Below are 15,377 nucleotides of genomic sequence, written 5' to 3'. Positions count from 1 at the left end.
TAGTTGGCTCCATGCTCCCTATTCTTGCTCCACTATCTGCATGAGGCGGTTACTTCTCCATGATCTCACATGTTTCCAACGTTGTAATTATTTCAACTGCCTGCTTGCATTAACCGTCTGACTTCACGATCCGCATGTGATACAAAATTCTGACACGTGTCCAGTCGAATATCAACCGTTTGATCAGTCCATTTTCCTTAACAGGCTTCATATTGCATTTGCATTATATCAATCGGTCTAAAATGCGTTGACACGTGTAACATTCTGACCCAATCGATTATAATATACTAAATACTAAATTATGGTGTAAACACCTTCTCTTCATTTCATATCACATGGGTGATGAAAAGTCTATAGTCCACTGGTAAAAAAAAAAATCATTTTCTTGGAAGGAACAGTAAAAGCTGCTTGGTGTTTGACACAAGAAATTAAGTATGGTTCTTATGTTTGATGGTTTTTATACCATTGTTGAAAATCCATTTTGGGTACATAAATCACTCTTTCCCACCCTTGTACCTCATTATTCCATCTCCTGAAGAGGTTTTGAGACTTGTATTAACAGAACAGGAGCATGTCTTCCTTAGAAAGCCAGACCGCAAACTTTGACGAAGAGGACAGCCATCGGCAGTATGCGATGCAGCTGGCGAGTGCATCAGTGCTGCCCATGGTATTGAAATCAGTGATCAAGCTCGGGGTGCTGGAGATCATAGCAAAAGCCGGTCCAGGTGCTCTGCTCTCCCCTTTTGAAATCGCGACTCGCCTCCAGACCATCAACCCAGAAGCACCTCTCGTTCTTGATCGTATCCTAGCCTTCTCGCTAGCTATTCCATTCTCACTTGTTCCCTTTCTACACATTGCACAGATGGCCAGCAGGAGGTCAATAGCAGTAGCAGCAGCAGGCTCTATGGATTGGCACCTGTCTCTAAATACTTTATTCCCAACCAAGATGGTCTTTCATTTGCACCAATGTTACATGTAATTCAGGATAAGGTTACCGTCAATATGTGGTAATAATTCTACATTAGTTCTTTTGCATACACACAACCATTGTCATGATCTTTTAGTCACAGACTAGAGATGCCTTTTTCTGTTTATTTTTGTTTTGATAAGGGGAATCAGTACAGGTACCATTTGAAAGATGCTGTTATGGAAGGAGGGCTTCCATTCAACAGGGCCTATGGAATGAACGCCCTTGATTATGTTGGCAATGATGCCAGGTGCCGTGACCTTTTTAAATCTTTTATGGGAGACTACAATCCCACGTTTATGAAGCAGATTCTGGAGACTTACAGAGGCTTTGAAGACGGTGCTATTCTTAACATGATTGTTTCCAAGTACCCTACAATCAAAGGCATCAACTTTGATCTAGCTCCAGTTATAGAAAAGTCACCTTCCTATCCAGGTATCGTATCAGATACTTGTTTACCAAATCTCTGAACGGTATAGGTCACTTCGAAGTTTGTTGCGTTGGACTTGGCTTCTTCTTTTTTTCTTTTTCTTTTTTTTGTCTCAATTGCTTATTCCCTCCCGCTTGAGACAAATTTTCCGTACCTTTTAAAGACATAACTGATTGTTAGTTTACAGCAATCACTTTAGACCTTAGTAAAATCTTTAGGACAGCATGTGATGAATCGTGGAGTATGTATCACTCCATGCAATCTGACTTAGGCCGAAAGAGGTGACCTTGTGGCCCAAAAATACAAAACTGCTTCATATCAGGCCTTGTTAAAAGACAACTGCATTTTTTGAAGCAGGTATTGAGAACGTGGTAGGAGATATGTTTATGAGCATCCCCAGAGGAGACGCCATTTTCTTGAAGGTTGGTAATGATTATATGTGATTGTGAGGTCTGTTCATGCTTCGATCTAGGAAAGTGCAATCCAAGAGTCTATAAATTGATTCCTAAACATCCCAAAGAATTCTGGTGCCTTTATAAATGGTAAGTCACCTTTGTACTTTGGTACGGGAAGTACAACCAAAATGGTATAGAGCATTTGAAATCGTCATTACTCTTGACCGCAACGAATTACTCTTGGCCGCAAATAATTACTCGGCGGAGTAATTATTTGCGGCCAAGAGTAATTCTTTGCGGCCAAGATTAGTTCTTTGCGGTTGAAGAAAACGTAAAGTCATTTGTGTAATAATAAACAAGTTAATGGTTTGGGTGCTCCTGAGTTGTAGAGTTTGAAGAGGTTCCGACAAAAACCTGAATTTTGAATGAAACAGTGGATACTTCACAGTTGGGATGATGAGCACTGCTTGAACATACTGAAAAATTACTACAAGTCACTACCAGACAATGGAAAAGTGATTGTGGTGGATATGGTGGTTTCAGAAACACCTGAAACCGGTGTTGCTGTTAAAAGCGATTTCCAATTCGACTTGTTCCTGATGAATATGAACCCTGGAGGCAAGGAAAGGACAAAAAGCGAATTTGAGAATTTAGGAAAGGAAGCGGGGTTTTCCAGTATAAGGTTAGCTGCTCGCGCCTACAAATTTTCACTTGTGGAATTCTACAAAACTGTCTGATACCCCATAACCATTACAATCCCTGAAGCTGAAAAAAAATAAATAATAATTTCCCCATTCAGAGAAGCTATACCTCATGTAAGTGAGAATTGAGCAAATCTTCTTCGTCTTCTTTGTTTTGTGAGAGGAAAACACAGTAAGTTGTAATTTGACGAGTTACTAAAAGGAGCAAGATATGTTATAATTTGATAAGTTATGAAAAAATGCAGTGTTAACTATTTCCTTCAAAAATCCAAACCCCCCATTAAAGCTATTTTGGCATTCAATCATCTTTTGATCGAATCCAATCCCCAAAGCCATTTCTGGCTGAGTGGTGGGTGATGGAGAACAAAACATGGATGCACTCATCCACCTTTATTATGTTTCTTTGAAACGAAAAAAACAACTGGGAAGCTCAATTTTCCATTCACTAGACATCCTTCAACCAGAACTCATTCATGGCATACTCGGCAAAACACATTCAACATAAACAAGGAGAGACACAATTTGAAATACGACATGCCGAGATAACCCAGCAAGGTCCAATAAGATTCTATAATTTAAGATAATAAATGAGAGGTTTTGTACCCAAATACATAGCCAAATCCGGCTCGACGTCTAGTCTCTCTCCACTTGAATTGTTACATGACTGATATTATACTCCCTCCTAATATAGCCAATTACCTTGTCTAACACCATGTCAGCATTAGCCTCGAACTTGATTTTCACATGGCAAGCTAACAAGACTTTCCCGACAGTGATAGCCCATATATGCAATTCATGGATGGCCACTACCTCATCCATCTCACACAAACCTTGCTCAAGTTTTGTTGCATCGATCTCCCTAGGAGTGCTCTCCATCAGAACCTCCAAAATGTTCCGCAGCATCTTAACCGTTGTGTACAGCACAATCACAGAGAAAATAAGCGTGCATATGAGATCAATGATCTTCCACTCGGGTTTATACCAGATAATAGCCCCACCAATCATCACCCCAATACTTTGGATGGAATCCCCAAGAACATGAAGATAAGCTCCCTGCATGTTTATGTTCCGTTGCTTCTTTTGTTTAACACCACTGTTCAGCAAAGGCTCACTATGATCTCCTTCATGAGCATGATTGTGATGATCATTATGTTGTTTGGAATGGCCATTGTCATGTTGATATGCTTTGATGCTGACTTCGTGGCTATGGGTATCGTCAGCATCCTCACAGCTATGATCATGAACACATTGCCCATGATTATGCTCACCATGTCCATGGTGTCCATGTTCATGACCAATCCCATGGCCATGACCGTGTTCATGACCCAACAAGAGAGCCATTACAAGGTTAACTACTAAACCAAAGGCTGAAATGAGAAACATAAAGAAGCCCTGAACTTCACCTGTATCGTGGATGATTCTGGCAATGGCTTCATAAACAAGAATCCCAGTAAGAAGCCATATCATTTGAATGGAAATCAAAGCCCCAAGTATTTCGATCCTGAAAAAGCCATAAGACTGCTTAGGAGTAGCTTCCCATCCGGCTGCCCACAATGAGAACAAGGAGATTGCAAAAGCAGCAACATCTGACAACAAGTGAGCTGCATCCGTCAGAATTGCGAGACTGTTGGCTTTAATACCTCCCGCAACTTCTAGGCTCATGAAAACCATGCAAAGCACAACTGATACCCAAAGTTTCCTCATGGATGTTGAACGTTCTTTTGCATCCTTTGAAGTGTTATTAACATCTGAGAATCCGCATGTTGCTCCCCCGCACATCTTACCCTCCCCATAGCCCTTTTCTTCATCTGAAAAATCTGCACATATCTCTCCTACATGCCCATGACACTGGGGATTCTGAGCTTCCATCTGAAGATTAGAAATATGCTTTAACTATTAGAAACAAAATTAAAACTTTCATCAACTGAAGCAGTTTAATACTTATATCTTATGTTTACAGGATCACCAAATACGGTGTTCATAAAATAGAACAAAACATGGCAGAGATAGAAAAGCTTCCAAAACATGATACACTGTATACTTCTGTGGATGATAATTGTCAATTACAGATAAGGTAAGCACGCGACTCGGAAAGAATGTAACCCAAAATAAGCTCGAATCAATGTGGAGGCGTGAATGTGATACCAAAATACAACAGAATGGTACAACAAGACGCATTGCTTAACTTCTCAGTTTGTTTTAAGTGCAAAACATCGATTGAGTACATGCGGCCTCCGTCCCAGTAATCTGAAGTCCACCAACCACTCTCTCATATGAGGGAGCAACAAACTAGCATATCACATATGCTAGACTAGTAGCCACAAACACAGTAGCTAAAACTAATCTAAATTCACAAAATTGATCTCAAAAACCATAACAGACAGGCCATGAATACCTTACAATTGTGAACTAAAGCTGCGTATGAATTCGGAAAATTTTTACGTATTCATAAACAAGACACCAAGAGCATGATTAATCCGATTCATATGATGATTGATAGCTCAAAGAAAATCCTGAACTTTAAAAGCGACAAAGCGACACAGAGAGAATAAAACCCAGAAAAGCGTGAAACCTAGGAAAGGATATCCACATGCCATACACTAGAGTGTGTTTGTAGATGGTGGACGAAGAAAGGTACTATCACATCGCCAACAACAAGTGTTTACTAGTCAAGGAATGAGAAACAAAAGGACGACTATTATATGAAATACAGGGCATATTAATCGGAGGGAGATGAGAAGGAATACCTTTTAGAGGCGGAGGAGACTAAATTTTCAAAAAGATTGTTCTTTGTCTTTCACAGATGGAAACTTCGAGATTTCAACAGAGAGGCAAAACCTAATATATACTCATCACTGGATTCACAGGTCCGTCCTGGTTTTGTTTTGGAAGATTCTCTGTTTACAGTAAATTGCCAAATTGGATTTGTTTGGTAGTTACTTATTGCCAATAAAGGACTTCATAAATTTTTTGCTCCATTTAAGGAATAAGGAAGGATGCACGGGGTCTAGGCTCTAAACTTTTTTTTTTTTTAAATCAGGCAATTCATTCGTTCATATCCAAAGGCAAAGATCACATCGCAATATACAGGAATGCACCAAACTACTACCTAATTCGAGACACGAGTTACTGCATAAAGCACACCAGACTCTAAACTGGTTTGTTTAAAAGGAGAAGAAAATTTTGGAAACACTAATAACTCGGTGGTATATATGTGACTCCGTTTTTTACCTTCGTTAGATAGGAAAAGGATCGTCTCTAAGCAAATCCGAATCATTGATTGCAGCAATGAACCATTCAAATTTGAACTATCTTGTCAAGTCCAAACTTGGGCCAGAGACAATTTGAATCCCGTTAAGAAAAGGAAAGAAAAACTTGAAAACACTATAATTGGACTTTCCCAAAAAAAAAAAAAAAACTGGAGTACAGAATTAATTGGAGTACACTACTGTTGATGTTGATGTTGATGTAGGACAAGATTCTGGAAGATTTTACATTTTTATTTTACAATTAGATCTTGAGTAGGAATTTTCTTTTAACTTTAGAAAATTCATGTTTCTTGATTTTTAAATTCTAATTTTCTTATTTCTTTAGGGTTTTCGGTTTTCAAGAGTTAGGATTTTATTTTTACATTATATTATTAGGAATTCTAATTTGTGCTGCAAGTTTTGCACATTTTTAATTTTCTAATTTTGGTAGGATTTCTTCTAGGAATTTTATTTTCTTTTCGTTTAGAATTTTATTAGTCTTTTATTTTATTTTAGTTTCTTCTTTATAATTTCTTGACTAGCAAGAAATTGTCTTACTAGATTCCTACCTAAGATAGGATTTCTCTACTAGTATAAATAAGGGTTGTAACCTATTCAATTATTCAGTTTTTCCATCAATAATATTCAAACTTTTGTCATTGTTATTGTTGATTCAAGAACGGCTCGTTACTACGAGTTTCTATCTCGTTTGGATTAGTACACTAACTAATCTCTTGTGAATTCCGATGCGTCAAGTGGTATCAAAGCTGCGCTTTTCCTGGTTCGATGATACCAAACACGGTTGAAGACACATCCATTGATGTTGGTTGTGGAGAAGGATTTAATAGAACTCGCACCAAGACATTTGCCCACGGTCAATCTGTTAAACGCAAAGTTGATAGGAACCGTGTTGAGGGATTTGCCCGCAACCAACCTATTAACCAAGACGTCTCCGGATGATATTTTTATTATCACTGCGATAGTAAGAATAAATTTGAAGGCGAGCTATTCGAGAAACATGATGATTATTACTCGATAAAGCGACAACCAAATTTCAGGTATTACAATAATTTGTCAAAATTTAGTGGTCTTAAACTTTTTGAAGATCATTTGGATTGAATTCTAGACATAGAAGATTCCTTGGAGTATGCGGAAATTTCGCCTGAACAAATGTGGAGGTATTTGTTAGTGAAGCTTACGTGTCTAGCGCTACGATGGTGGCTAGATATGCAATTTCTAAGAGATCGATTGGGCAAGCGTCAAATTCATGCATGGTGGAGAATTAAAAAATGTATGATGGAGAGATTTTTACCACGGAATTATGAACAATTGTTGGAGGAAAAATATAGGCCAAAACAATATCATGCGGAACAAATCATTGTAGAAGTCTTGGGAGAGGTCAAAATTGAAGTTAAAGATCAAGACGAAATTGACATCGATGCTTGTGTGCAAGAGAATTTTGAAATTGTTTCAGATGCGTTTGCGGAGGACCAAAAGAATATTGCATTGGAGGTTTCTGCGTTTGGGCTTGATGAGTCACCCACAATGATTTGACTGCAACACTAGAAGAAAATATATTTGTTGCAGAAAATCAATTTTCTAGCAAAGAAAAAATTTTGAGTGCCCCAATGCTCGAAAGACAATTAGATCTCGATGAAATTGTGATAGAAGTTGAAGAGAAGATTTGCAATCAAGTTGAAAATTTTTTATTGCCACTTGAGGAAGAAATCAATAATGAAGAAAGTTTTGAAACTAATAAAGAAGGCTTTTTGCATATTGTTGCACCAACAATTTCTATAATGGATCAAAGTCCAGAGAACCAGCAACTTCAGCATACAATTTTAGTTGTCGATTTTTTTGGAGTACAATAATTTGATTGGGTTTCCAATGTTCGTGCATCTTGTCAACAAGTTAAAGCATGAAGAGAAAAAAGGAGACTGATGGCATGGAAGATGGCAGATTTCCAACGAGAACTCGAGGACGAGTTCTTTTGAAAAAAAGGAGACTGATGTAGGATAAGATTCTGGAAGATTTTATATTTTTATTCTACAATTAGATCTTGAGAAGGAATTTTCTTTTAGCTTTAGAAAATTCATGTTTCTTTATTTTTAAATTCTAATTTTATTATTCCTTAAGGGTAGTTTTCGGTCTACAAGAGTTAGGATTTTATTTTTACATGATATTATTAGGAAATCTAATTTGTGCTGCCTGTTTTACACATTTTTAATTTTCTAGTTTTGGTAGGATTTTTTCTAGGAATTTTATTTCCTTTCCGTTTAGAATTTTATTAGTCTTTTATTTTATTTTCTTCTTTATAATTTCTTGAAGAGTACCGAAGAAATCTCAAGTGCAAGCGACTGTCCCGAGATAATCTTGACTTGTCTTATTCTTTTCCAAATTAAAAATAATAATACAGTTGTGGCTATTGAAAACTTGAGGGACACATCAATGAGGCTATGGGGTTCGAGTCGATCAAGCCTTGAAGGTTATCAAACCAATAAAGATCTTTCAATCTTAGAGTCGTTATGTTCCAACTATTATGATGGATATGAGGTTGCAAAAGAGGAGGGAGATCAGGTTGAACTTGGTGACCAAGAAGAAGCTGGTGGCAAAGAGGAATGTTTGAGTGCCCCTATGCTCGAACATCAGTTTGATTTAGATGGAGGTGTAACCAATGAGGTAATTGCAAGCAAGGATGAAAATATCGCAACATTGTATCAAGGACAAGAACCAAAGGGAGAGGAAAGTCATAAATTGCGACCTATAATTTCTCAACATGATGATGTCTTCCCTAATATTGAGCCTTGTGAGCCACAAGGAAGTATGACTGGTCCTAATGGTGAATTCGGTACAAGATTTCTTAATGCTACTTCAGTCATACTTGAGGTACCAATTAATTCTGTGATGGATCAACATAAAGAGAAGTTGTAATTTCTGCATGACGTTCAATTTATTGATTTTCTTGGGTTGGAGCAGTTTGAGTTTTCACTCAATTCTCGTATTATGAAAATTGTCAATTAATTGAAGTGTGCAGGAAAATTATCTTGGCAAGTGTACTTTATTGGAAGACAAGCGAAAAGTTGAAGTATTCCAAATATCTATTTCTTTGGAAGGGAAGGTGGCGAGTTTCTAATGAGAACTCGAAGGCGAGTTCTTTTAAAGTAAAGGAGATTGATGTAGGACAAAAATGGAGAGTTTTTGTATTTTATTTTTATAGTTTTAGAATAAGATTTTGACTAGAAATTTTTTCGTTTAGGTTAGAATTATTAACTTTCCGTATTTGGTTTGATTTTAAATTCTATTTTTATTAGGATTTTTGGTCTACAAGAATTAGGATTTTATTTTAATTAATTAGAAAATATCTTTTCTTTAATGCCGCTTGTTTTGGCATGATTTTAGATTTCTTTTTCAGTAGAATTTCTAGGGTTAGGGTCTTATAAAAAAGACTGTGACCTATACAATTATAAAGCTTTTAATCAATAATATTGCAGAGTTTCTCTCTTTCTTCCTTGTGCGCAAGGTTTGCTCGTTGCACTGAGTTGTTTATCTCGTTTGGATTAATACGTTGACTAGTCTCTCGTGAATTCCTCTGCGTCAAACTGTACAACATGAATTTGAGAAAGAAATGCAAATGTCTACTTTTCATACATCTTTTTTCTGATGTTATCAGTGTATTTGAGTAGGTGAACAATCTGTTAAAAAAAATTTGCAATAAAACATTTTACGCCCAAACAGATAGAGCCTCAACTTCTTCCTCTTTCCAAAGATCCCACTTGTTTGGTTCTTATTCCTTACTTGCGTACTTTAGATGAATAAACCAAAAATAAGGTTAAGAATAAAAATGATTCATAAAAGAATTACTAGTATTTGCCTACTTGTACAAACCCACTTTTGATGAATAACCCAAAAAACAAGATTAAGAATAAAAATGATTCATACAAAGAATTATTTGCTCACTTGTACAAACCCTGTCACACAAACTATTTGGACCCGCAAGCAAAAAACGACTCCCATTGAGAAAAGAAATTGGATGAGACAACATATACACAACATACATGTTTTACTTGAAAATAATGAGCAGTACATTTGTCAATAAGTTTCATCGCGCCAATAGTAATTAATTATAACCAACTCAAGCCAGGCCGGTTAGCCAATAAAAGTACAGGTGCATTACTGTAACGGAGAGTGCACGCTCAAAACAAATTAGTACTTGGAGATTGGAGTACAAGGGATGTACAAAGCCACTGGTTAAGGAATTTTGGAAGTCTGGCCATCACTCATCTAAGAAAGTGCACGATCAAGCAATGAAAGGATCTCCAACATGAAAATATACCATTTCAAGGCTCAAATTGGCAACACAAATGAGCTACAAAACACAAATACAATGCTCCCCAATAGGGTACAAACGCGAATACAACAAAAATGCTGCTAAATACATTTCTCACCAAATTGTAGCAAAATAGAAGCCAAAAATGGCTTTACAGAATCTCTTTAATCTTAGGTTCAAGAATGGGAGGGTCAACGTCAATACCCATATTAGCTGCGGTGCCCGCTATGATTCTCATTGCGGTTTCTATGTTCGAACAATTTAAATCCGGCAACTTTTCTGTTGCAATTGCACGCAACTGGTCAATGGTGACCACCCCAACTTTCTCCAACTTCGGGTTTTTTGAACCTTTCTCCACTCCTGAAAAAACCACTCAACATGAGTAACAACTAGTTTACAATTCTGTTGAATGCACTTACCAAAAAGCAGATCTCAAAAAATCAACTATTTAAGCTATTCTCATCGCATACCATAACTTCTTCTCCCAATCTTGTCCATCCCAAGGTGGTTTATAAATCTTTTCGGAATGGCCCTCCTTTTATGTGTAGAAAATATAGAATTGCAAGTTCGTAAAACTTCAAGGTCCTATAAGTTACTAAACAACTGTAAATGGCACATATAGAATTCAAGATGCACTACACAGAATTCCTGGTAAAGCAGAACTTCCACATTAGGAATAGGATATTGTGAGCAACAATACTTCAGCATAGACAAGGAAAATGCATAATGAATTGGAACGTATATCACTAGTTCAAGAAAACATGATCAATAAGACATTGTGCATGTACAATGTGTCAAAATCTTCTAACAGGCAAGAGACAACCACTTCCACATTCTTTTCGAAATACATTGCAGAATGGTCACAGAACAAAGAATTTTTTTTGACTTCCATCCATTGAGCATCTCCACATTCCTCACTAATGCAGCACAAGCAGTGTAATTCAACCATCTTCTCAGAAACTAAACATTTTTACCAATCAACATATCGATTGAAAAACTCAGATTCTCAAAATGCATGTATCCAAAAAGTCACAGAATTTTCAGCCCCAAGAATTGAGGGGAAAACAAAGTCTCTCAGACTCTTTCTGACAGCCAACACAAGAAAATTTCTATTTGCTGAGAGGTACTGTGTGCATTCATTTCAACCTAGAATCACCATAATCATGAAAAACATACGAGGGGCACGGAACAGATGAACCACAAGTTATCCCAATAAGGATACATTAAACACCAATTTGGTTTCTTCTCCTTGACAAGAGCACAACTCGTGCTAGGATTCAAGTAAGAATGAAGACATTGGATAACCTAAATATTGAGTGAGAATCATGTATTCGTAATTATGACCTTGAAAATATGGTTAAGTGGTTACAAATTTGCAGCTTATCACCTCCTCACAGAGGTAAATCCTTCTAAGATTGACACCATCTCTTGTGATCTAATATGCTAGTTATGATAGCATATATATTTTCCAATTTATTCATCCAGTATTATCAACAAAGCTGAAGATTCAAAGGCACCAGCAGCTTCAATAAGTGAACAAAGGTTGAAACCACTTTTTCTACAGTCACGAAACATGTGACATACAGTGCATCGACCAAAACAGTCATGCAACACACATGCATTTGTTTGTGTCGATTGTTGCAAGGTAATTTGGCCAATGCACAATACAATGAATACAGAACAAACCAATTAATATAATATAGTTACACAGGATTGCACTGTTAGCACAATATTGCATAATATTAGGAAATATTATGCTAATAACATGCACAACCCACAAATGAACTTGAACCCAAGGCTACAAAATTTGAGTAGAGAAAAAATCACGAGGTAAATATAGCAAATTGATAAGTGTTTCATATCATGGTTCACAACTCATAGTTATACGGTTATACCTATAACTAGATCCTGATGAAAAATTCAACAAGGAAAAAGATAGGCACGAAACAGAATACTCTTAAGCATGGCAGAATATTTACAAGACTCGAAGCAAGTAAATGACCTGAACTAAGTTCCGGTGATGGCTATGCCTACTTCGAGTCTTCGACAGTGTCAAAGACAAACCATCATAAGCTGAAGGATTTCTATACTAGGTTTAAGAACATATTTCGAGAGATCTTCGAGAAACATGCCTAGAAGCTAGCCTCGGCCAATAAAGCATTACCTTTGGTCTAGCTAATAGTTTTAGGATACAGCTGATGGACTAACCGGACAATATCCAATCAACACTTGAAGAGCCATTGAGAGTTCGAGACCACATCTCAAGTCTTTCCGATTAAGGAATTCATTCTACTATTGGCCCCGTTAAATGTGAAAATTTCCTGTGATCAACATACTATCCTTTTCCGAATATGCTCTCCCTTCGTCCAAATTTTTGCTCTCAAGAGCTAAGGAACTTAAAACAAGCACCCAACCACTTAGGTTCGCCTACAAGTTCAACATTTTCTCCTCTTATTTCCATGTATAAATTCCATGAATATTGGGTGGAGGATCCAATTTACTTTCTATGTAAAAGGCCTTAATCTTCCAAGTTCCACCATACTTTTCCAAGGAGTGAGTTAATCATTTAGAATGGAAAAGCGCCTGATTTTTTTGAATTAAAATTTTTGTAATCTATGTTCTATCTTACCTGGGGGTAATCATTTTCGCACACCCTTTTTTGATAAATGCACTCCTTTTCTTGTCTTTTAGTGAAAAAACAATACAACCAAAAGCTTCACTAAAAGACAAAAAATGGAGTGCCTTTGTCAAAAGGAAAATTCTAAAATCAGCTCAATGGGCTGACAATAATGAGTGTGTAAATGTGTATTAAATGGTATAAAAAGTACACAGAAATACGTATTTTTCTTGTCTTCTAATGTGTTTATCGTCAGCCCAGTGGGCTGACAATAGCAAGACCGTTGTCAAAAAAGAGAGTGTGAAAATCATTTCCCGAAAGAATATAATCTGCTCCAAATTTTTTAAACCCACATTAGCAAGAAGGATTGTCCTAAAGAAAACCTAACATATATCACAGGCATTTCAATGCAAGGACAATGAAAAATCTTTTATACTATATACCAGCTTAATTAAAGAAACCACATCCTTACACACTGGAGAAAGCATTAAACACTAGAACAAAACCAGTTGAAAGGGAGGATTATACCTACAGCCTTAAGGAGAAGAACTGAAGCCGGTGGAGTTTTCAAGATAAAAGTGATGCTTCTATCCTGCAAACAATACAAAATCCGAAATTCAAAAAGACTCTAACAAAATTCCAAGTAAGGGAGTTTAAGGGGTAACCAACAGATCTAGTTTCTACTGGAAAGAGATAGACAGGGGGAGAAAGGCCTCCAACGAAGCTAACAAGTTAATAAACCGGAATTTAGCAAAACTAACGAGGAAGAAGAGAGAGAACTGACGTCGAAGACAGTGATTTCAACAGGGATAACGTAGCCCATTTTGTCGGCAGTCCTTGCATTGTAGTCTTTGCAGAATGCCATTATATTGACCCCCTTAGAACCAAGCGCTGGACCCACAGGGGGTGCAGGCGTGGCCTTCCCTGCCTCTAGTTGAAGCTTAATCACTCCTGTCACTGCAAACTCAAATATACACACACCCACACACACATACACGTCAATTAGCAAGATTGCATTGTAAGAATCGAATGAAAAAATTTAAAGCTTTTCGAAATGGGTATTGGGGAGGGGAATGGTAAATACCTTTCTTGACTTTACCACCAGCAGCTTTAGGGGGCGCCATGGCGACGACAGTGAAAGGCCGCCTCGGAGTGAAAGTGATTAGACGTTGGGGTTTGGTTCTGCTGAGGAAATGAGAGGAGACGTTTGGGTTTGAAGAGAAGGTGTTGAGGGAGGAGAGACCATTCTTGTTCCGAGAAATATGACAAGCATGTGGAAGGCTGTGACATGCGGAGAGAGAAGACGCCATTAGATTTTAGAGAGAGAGAGAGAGAGAGAGAGCAGCAGCAGCAGCAGCAGCAGCACCAAGGCCGACGACGAGGATCGAAGGAACAATCCCCAAATGGATAATGAAAGAAATCAGTCACAGCGCAGCGCAGTTTTGCAACTGGCAGAGGAAACGACGCCGTTGCACTGGAATCTCATTGGCTTAAGTTGAAGGGAGCCAATATGGGCCGGGCCCCCACCACATACCTGACCCACTTAACTAGTGCTCTCTCTAATGGGTGGCCCATATGATTAGTTGGCAGACGGGCCTTAGTGGATTGGGCCAGGGAGACAAATGCCGATTAGCTCATCTGTTCGTTTCCTTTCCTCTGTTCGAAGAAACTCATTTTGATCATCTTAGCTTCCTTTTTAATCATCTCAGGCGGCTCCGCACAGGTGTAGAGTTAAGTTAATTCTTGAATACTCTAGTAAAAATTTCTTGAGCCATCCCTAGTCTAAATGAAACTACCTCATTTTATCAATTATTCATTATTTTTTTAAGCATTCGACGCCCAAGAAGTGAGCGTGAATGTGTAGTTTATAATTTTTCTTTCGCTTTTCAACTTGAACTTGTCATGGGTCCGTACAAACTTTTGGGTTTAATTAGAACTTTGATTCCACCAATTTATATTGAATTAAAACACAGTAATTTGCAAAAAAATAACGCATCCAGCAACATTTGTATAACATGAGATCATATTTTGCGTACAATTTACTACAAAACAACGGTAATTAAATAAAATTTCCTTCTTTGAGGTTGATGGGTCCATAAACAAATTGAATTTGCTTTCATCGTCTCATATCATCGGATCAGCCCAACAAAGATCCATTCCACACCCATTGAGTACAGAGGCGCAGAAGAGTCAAAGCGTATAAAAGATGTTAGAGGGCGGACGGACAATGGCAAATTAAAAACAAAAATTTTAACTCCACACTCAAATACACATTCAATTCCAATCACACACTTCACTCACAATAGGGATAGAGTTGGGATTAAAAATCTACAAGACGAGTAGCACTCGATACTAGTCTCTTCAAAAATAAAGTAGCACTCACTCTCTCTCTCTCTCTCTCGTTTTTCAAAAGAAAAGAAATAAAGTAGCAGCAGTTGATAGCAATCATCAACCAAGTGGGAAAATAAAAACAAAAACAAACAGCAGCAAGCAGAAGGGAACAGTTCCAAACATCCTACAAATGGACGATTTCAGAAGGAGAATAATACTAGTAGAAACAAAAGTTGTACTCCTAGTAGCTAGGAGTGTATCTCTCAACCATAAAATAAAAATTAATTCACATGCACCGTACATTACTAACTGTCTCATTCGACCAATTTTTTTAGATTAAAAAAAATAATGATCTGTCTCA

General features: G+C 37.4%; 2 protein-coding genes and 1 pseudogene across 2 annotated transcripts; 1 reads left to right on the top strand and 2 right to left on the bottom strand.

Moving 5' to 3' along the window:
• The first annotated feature begins 319 nt into the window (after positions 1-319).
• LOC131316546 (caffeic acid 3-O-methyltransferase-like) lies at positions 320-2,764 on the top strand (annotated as a pseudogene).
• Positions 2,765-3,014: 250 nt separating this feature from the next.
• LOC131316545 (metal tolerance protein 1-like) lies at positions 3,015-5,466 on the bottom strand. The gene is made up of 2 exons (XM_058345952.1): positions 5,241-5,466; positions 3,015-4,362 (listed from the first exon to the last, which is right to left on the bottom strand). Exon 2 carries the CDS (start codon positions 4,360-4,362, stop codon positions 3,127-3,129), a length of 1,236 nt encoding a protein of 411 aa, XP_058201935.1. The 5' UTR covers positions 5,241-5,466; the 3' UTR covers positions 3,015-3,126.
• A 4,586-nt stretch (positions 5,467-10,052) lies between these two features.
• Positions 10,053-14,025, bottom strand: LOC131316418 (uncharacterized). The gene is made up of 4 exons (XM_058345773.1): positions 13,770-14,025; positions 13,470-13,642; positions 13,214-13,277; positions 10,053-10,428 (listed from the first exon to the last, which is right to left on the bottom strand). The coding sequence occupies exons 1-4, from the start codon at positions 13,993-13,995 to the stop codon at positions 10,220-10,222; spliced, it is 672 nt and encodes a 223-aa protein (XP_058201756.1). The 5' UTR covers positions 13,996-14,025; the 3' UTR covers positions 10,053-10,219.
• Between the last annotated feature and the right edge of the window lie 1,352 nt (positions 14,026-15,377).

This window comes from Rhododendron vialii, chromosome 2a (genome assembly GCF_030253575.1).
Source record: "Rhododendron vialii isolate Sample 1 chromosome 2a, ASM3025357v1".
NCBI classification, from domain to species: domain Eukaryota; kingdom Viridiplantae; phylum Streptophyta; class Magnoliopsida; order Ericales; family Ericaceae; genus Rhododendron; species Rhododendron vialii.
This window is presented reverse-complemented; position numbering and strand designations above follow the sequence as displayed.

What these genes read in the sequence shown, in the direction of transcription:
- LOC131316545 (XM_058345952.1), bottom strand. Translation starts at nt 4,362, where the DNA reads ATGGAAGCTCAGAATCCCCAGTGTCATGGGCATGTAGGAGAGATATGT.
- LOC131316418 (XM_058345773.1), bottom strand. Translation starts at nt 13,995, where the DNA reads ATGGCGTCTTCTCTCTCCGCATGTCACAGCCTTCCACATGCTTGTCAT. An exon ending in TGGTGGTAAAGTCAAGAAAG is followed by an intron (nt 13,643 to 13,769) that starts GTATTTACCATT and finishes TTGAGTTTGCAG; the next exon opens with TGACAGGAGTGATTAAGCTT. An exon ending in TCTTCTCCTTAAGGCTGTAG is followed by an intron (nt 10,429 to 13,213) that starts GTATAATCCTCC and finishes TGGTTTTTTCAG; the next exon opens with GAGTGGAGAAAGGTTCAAAA.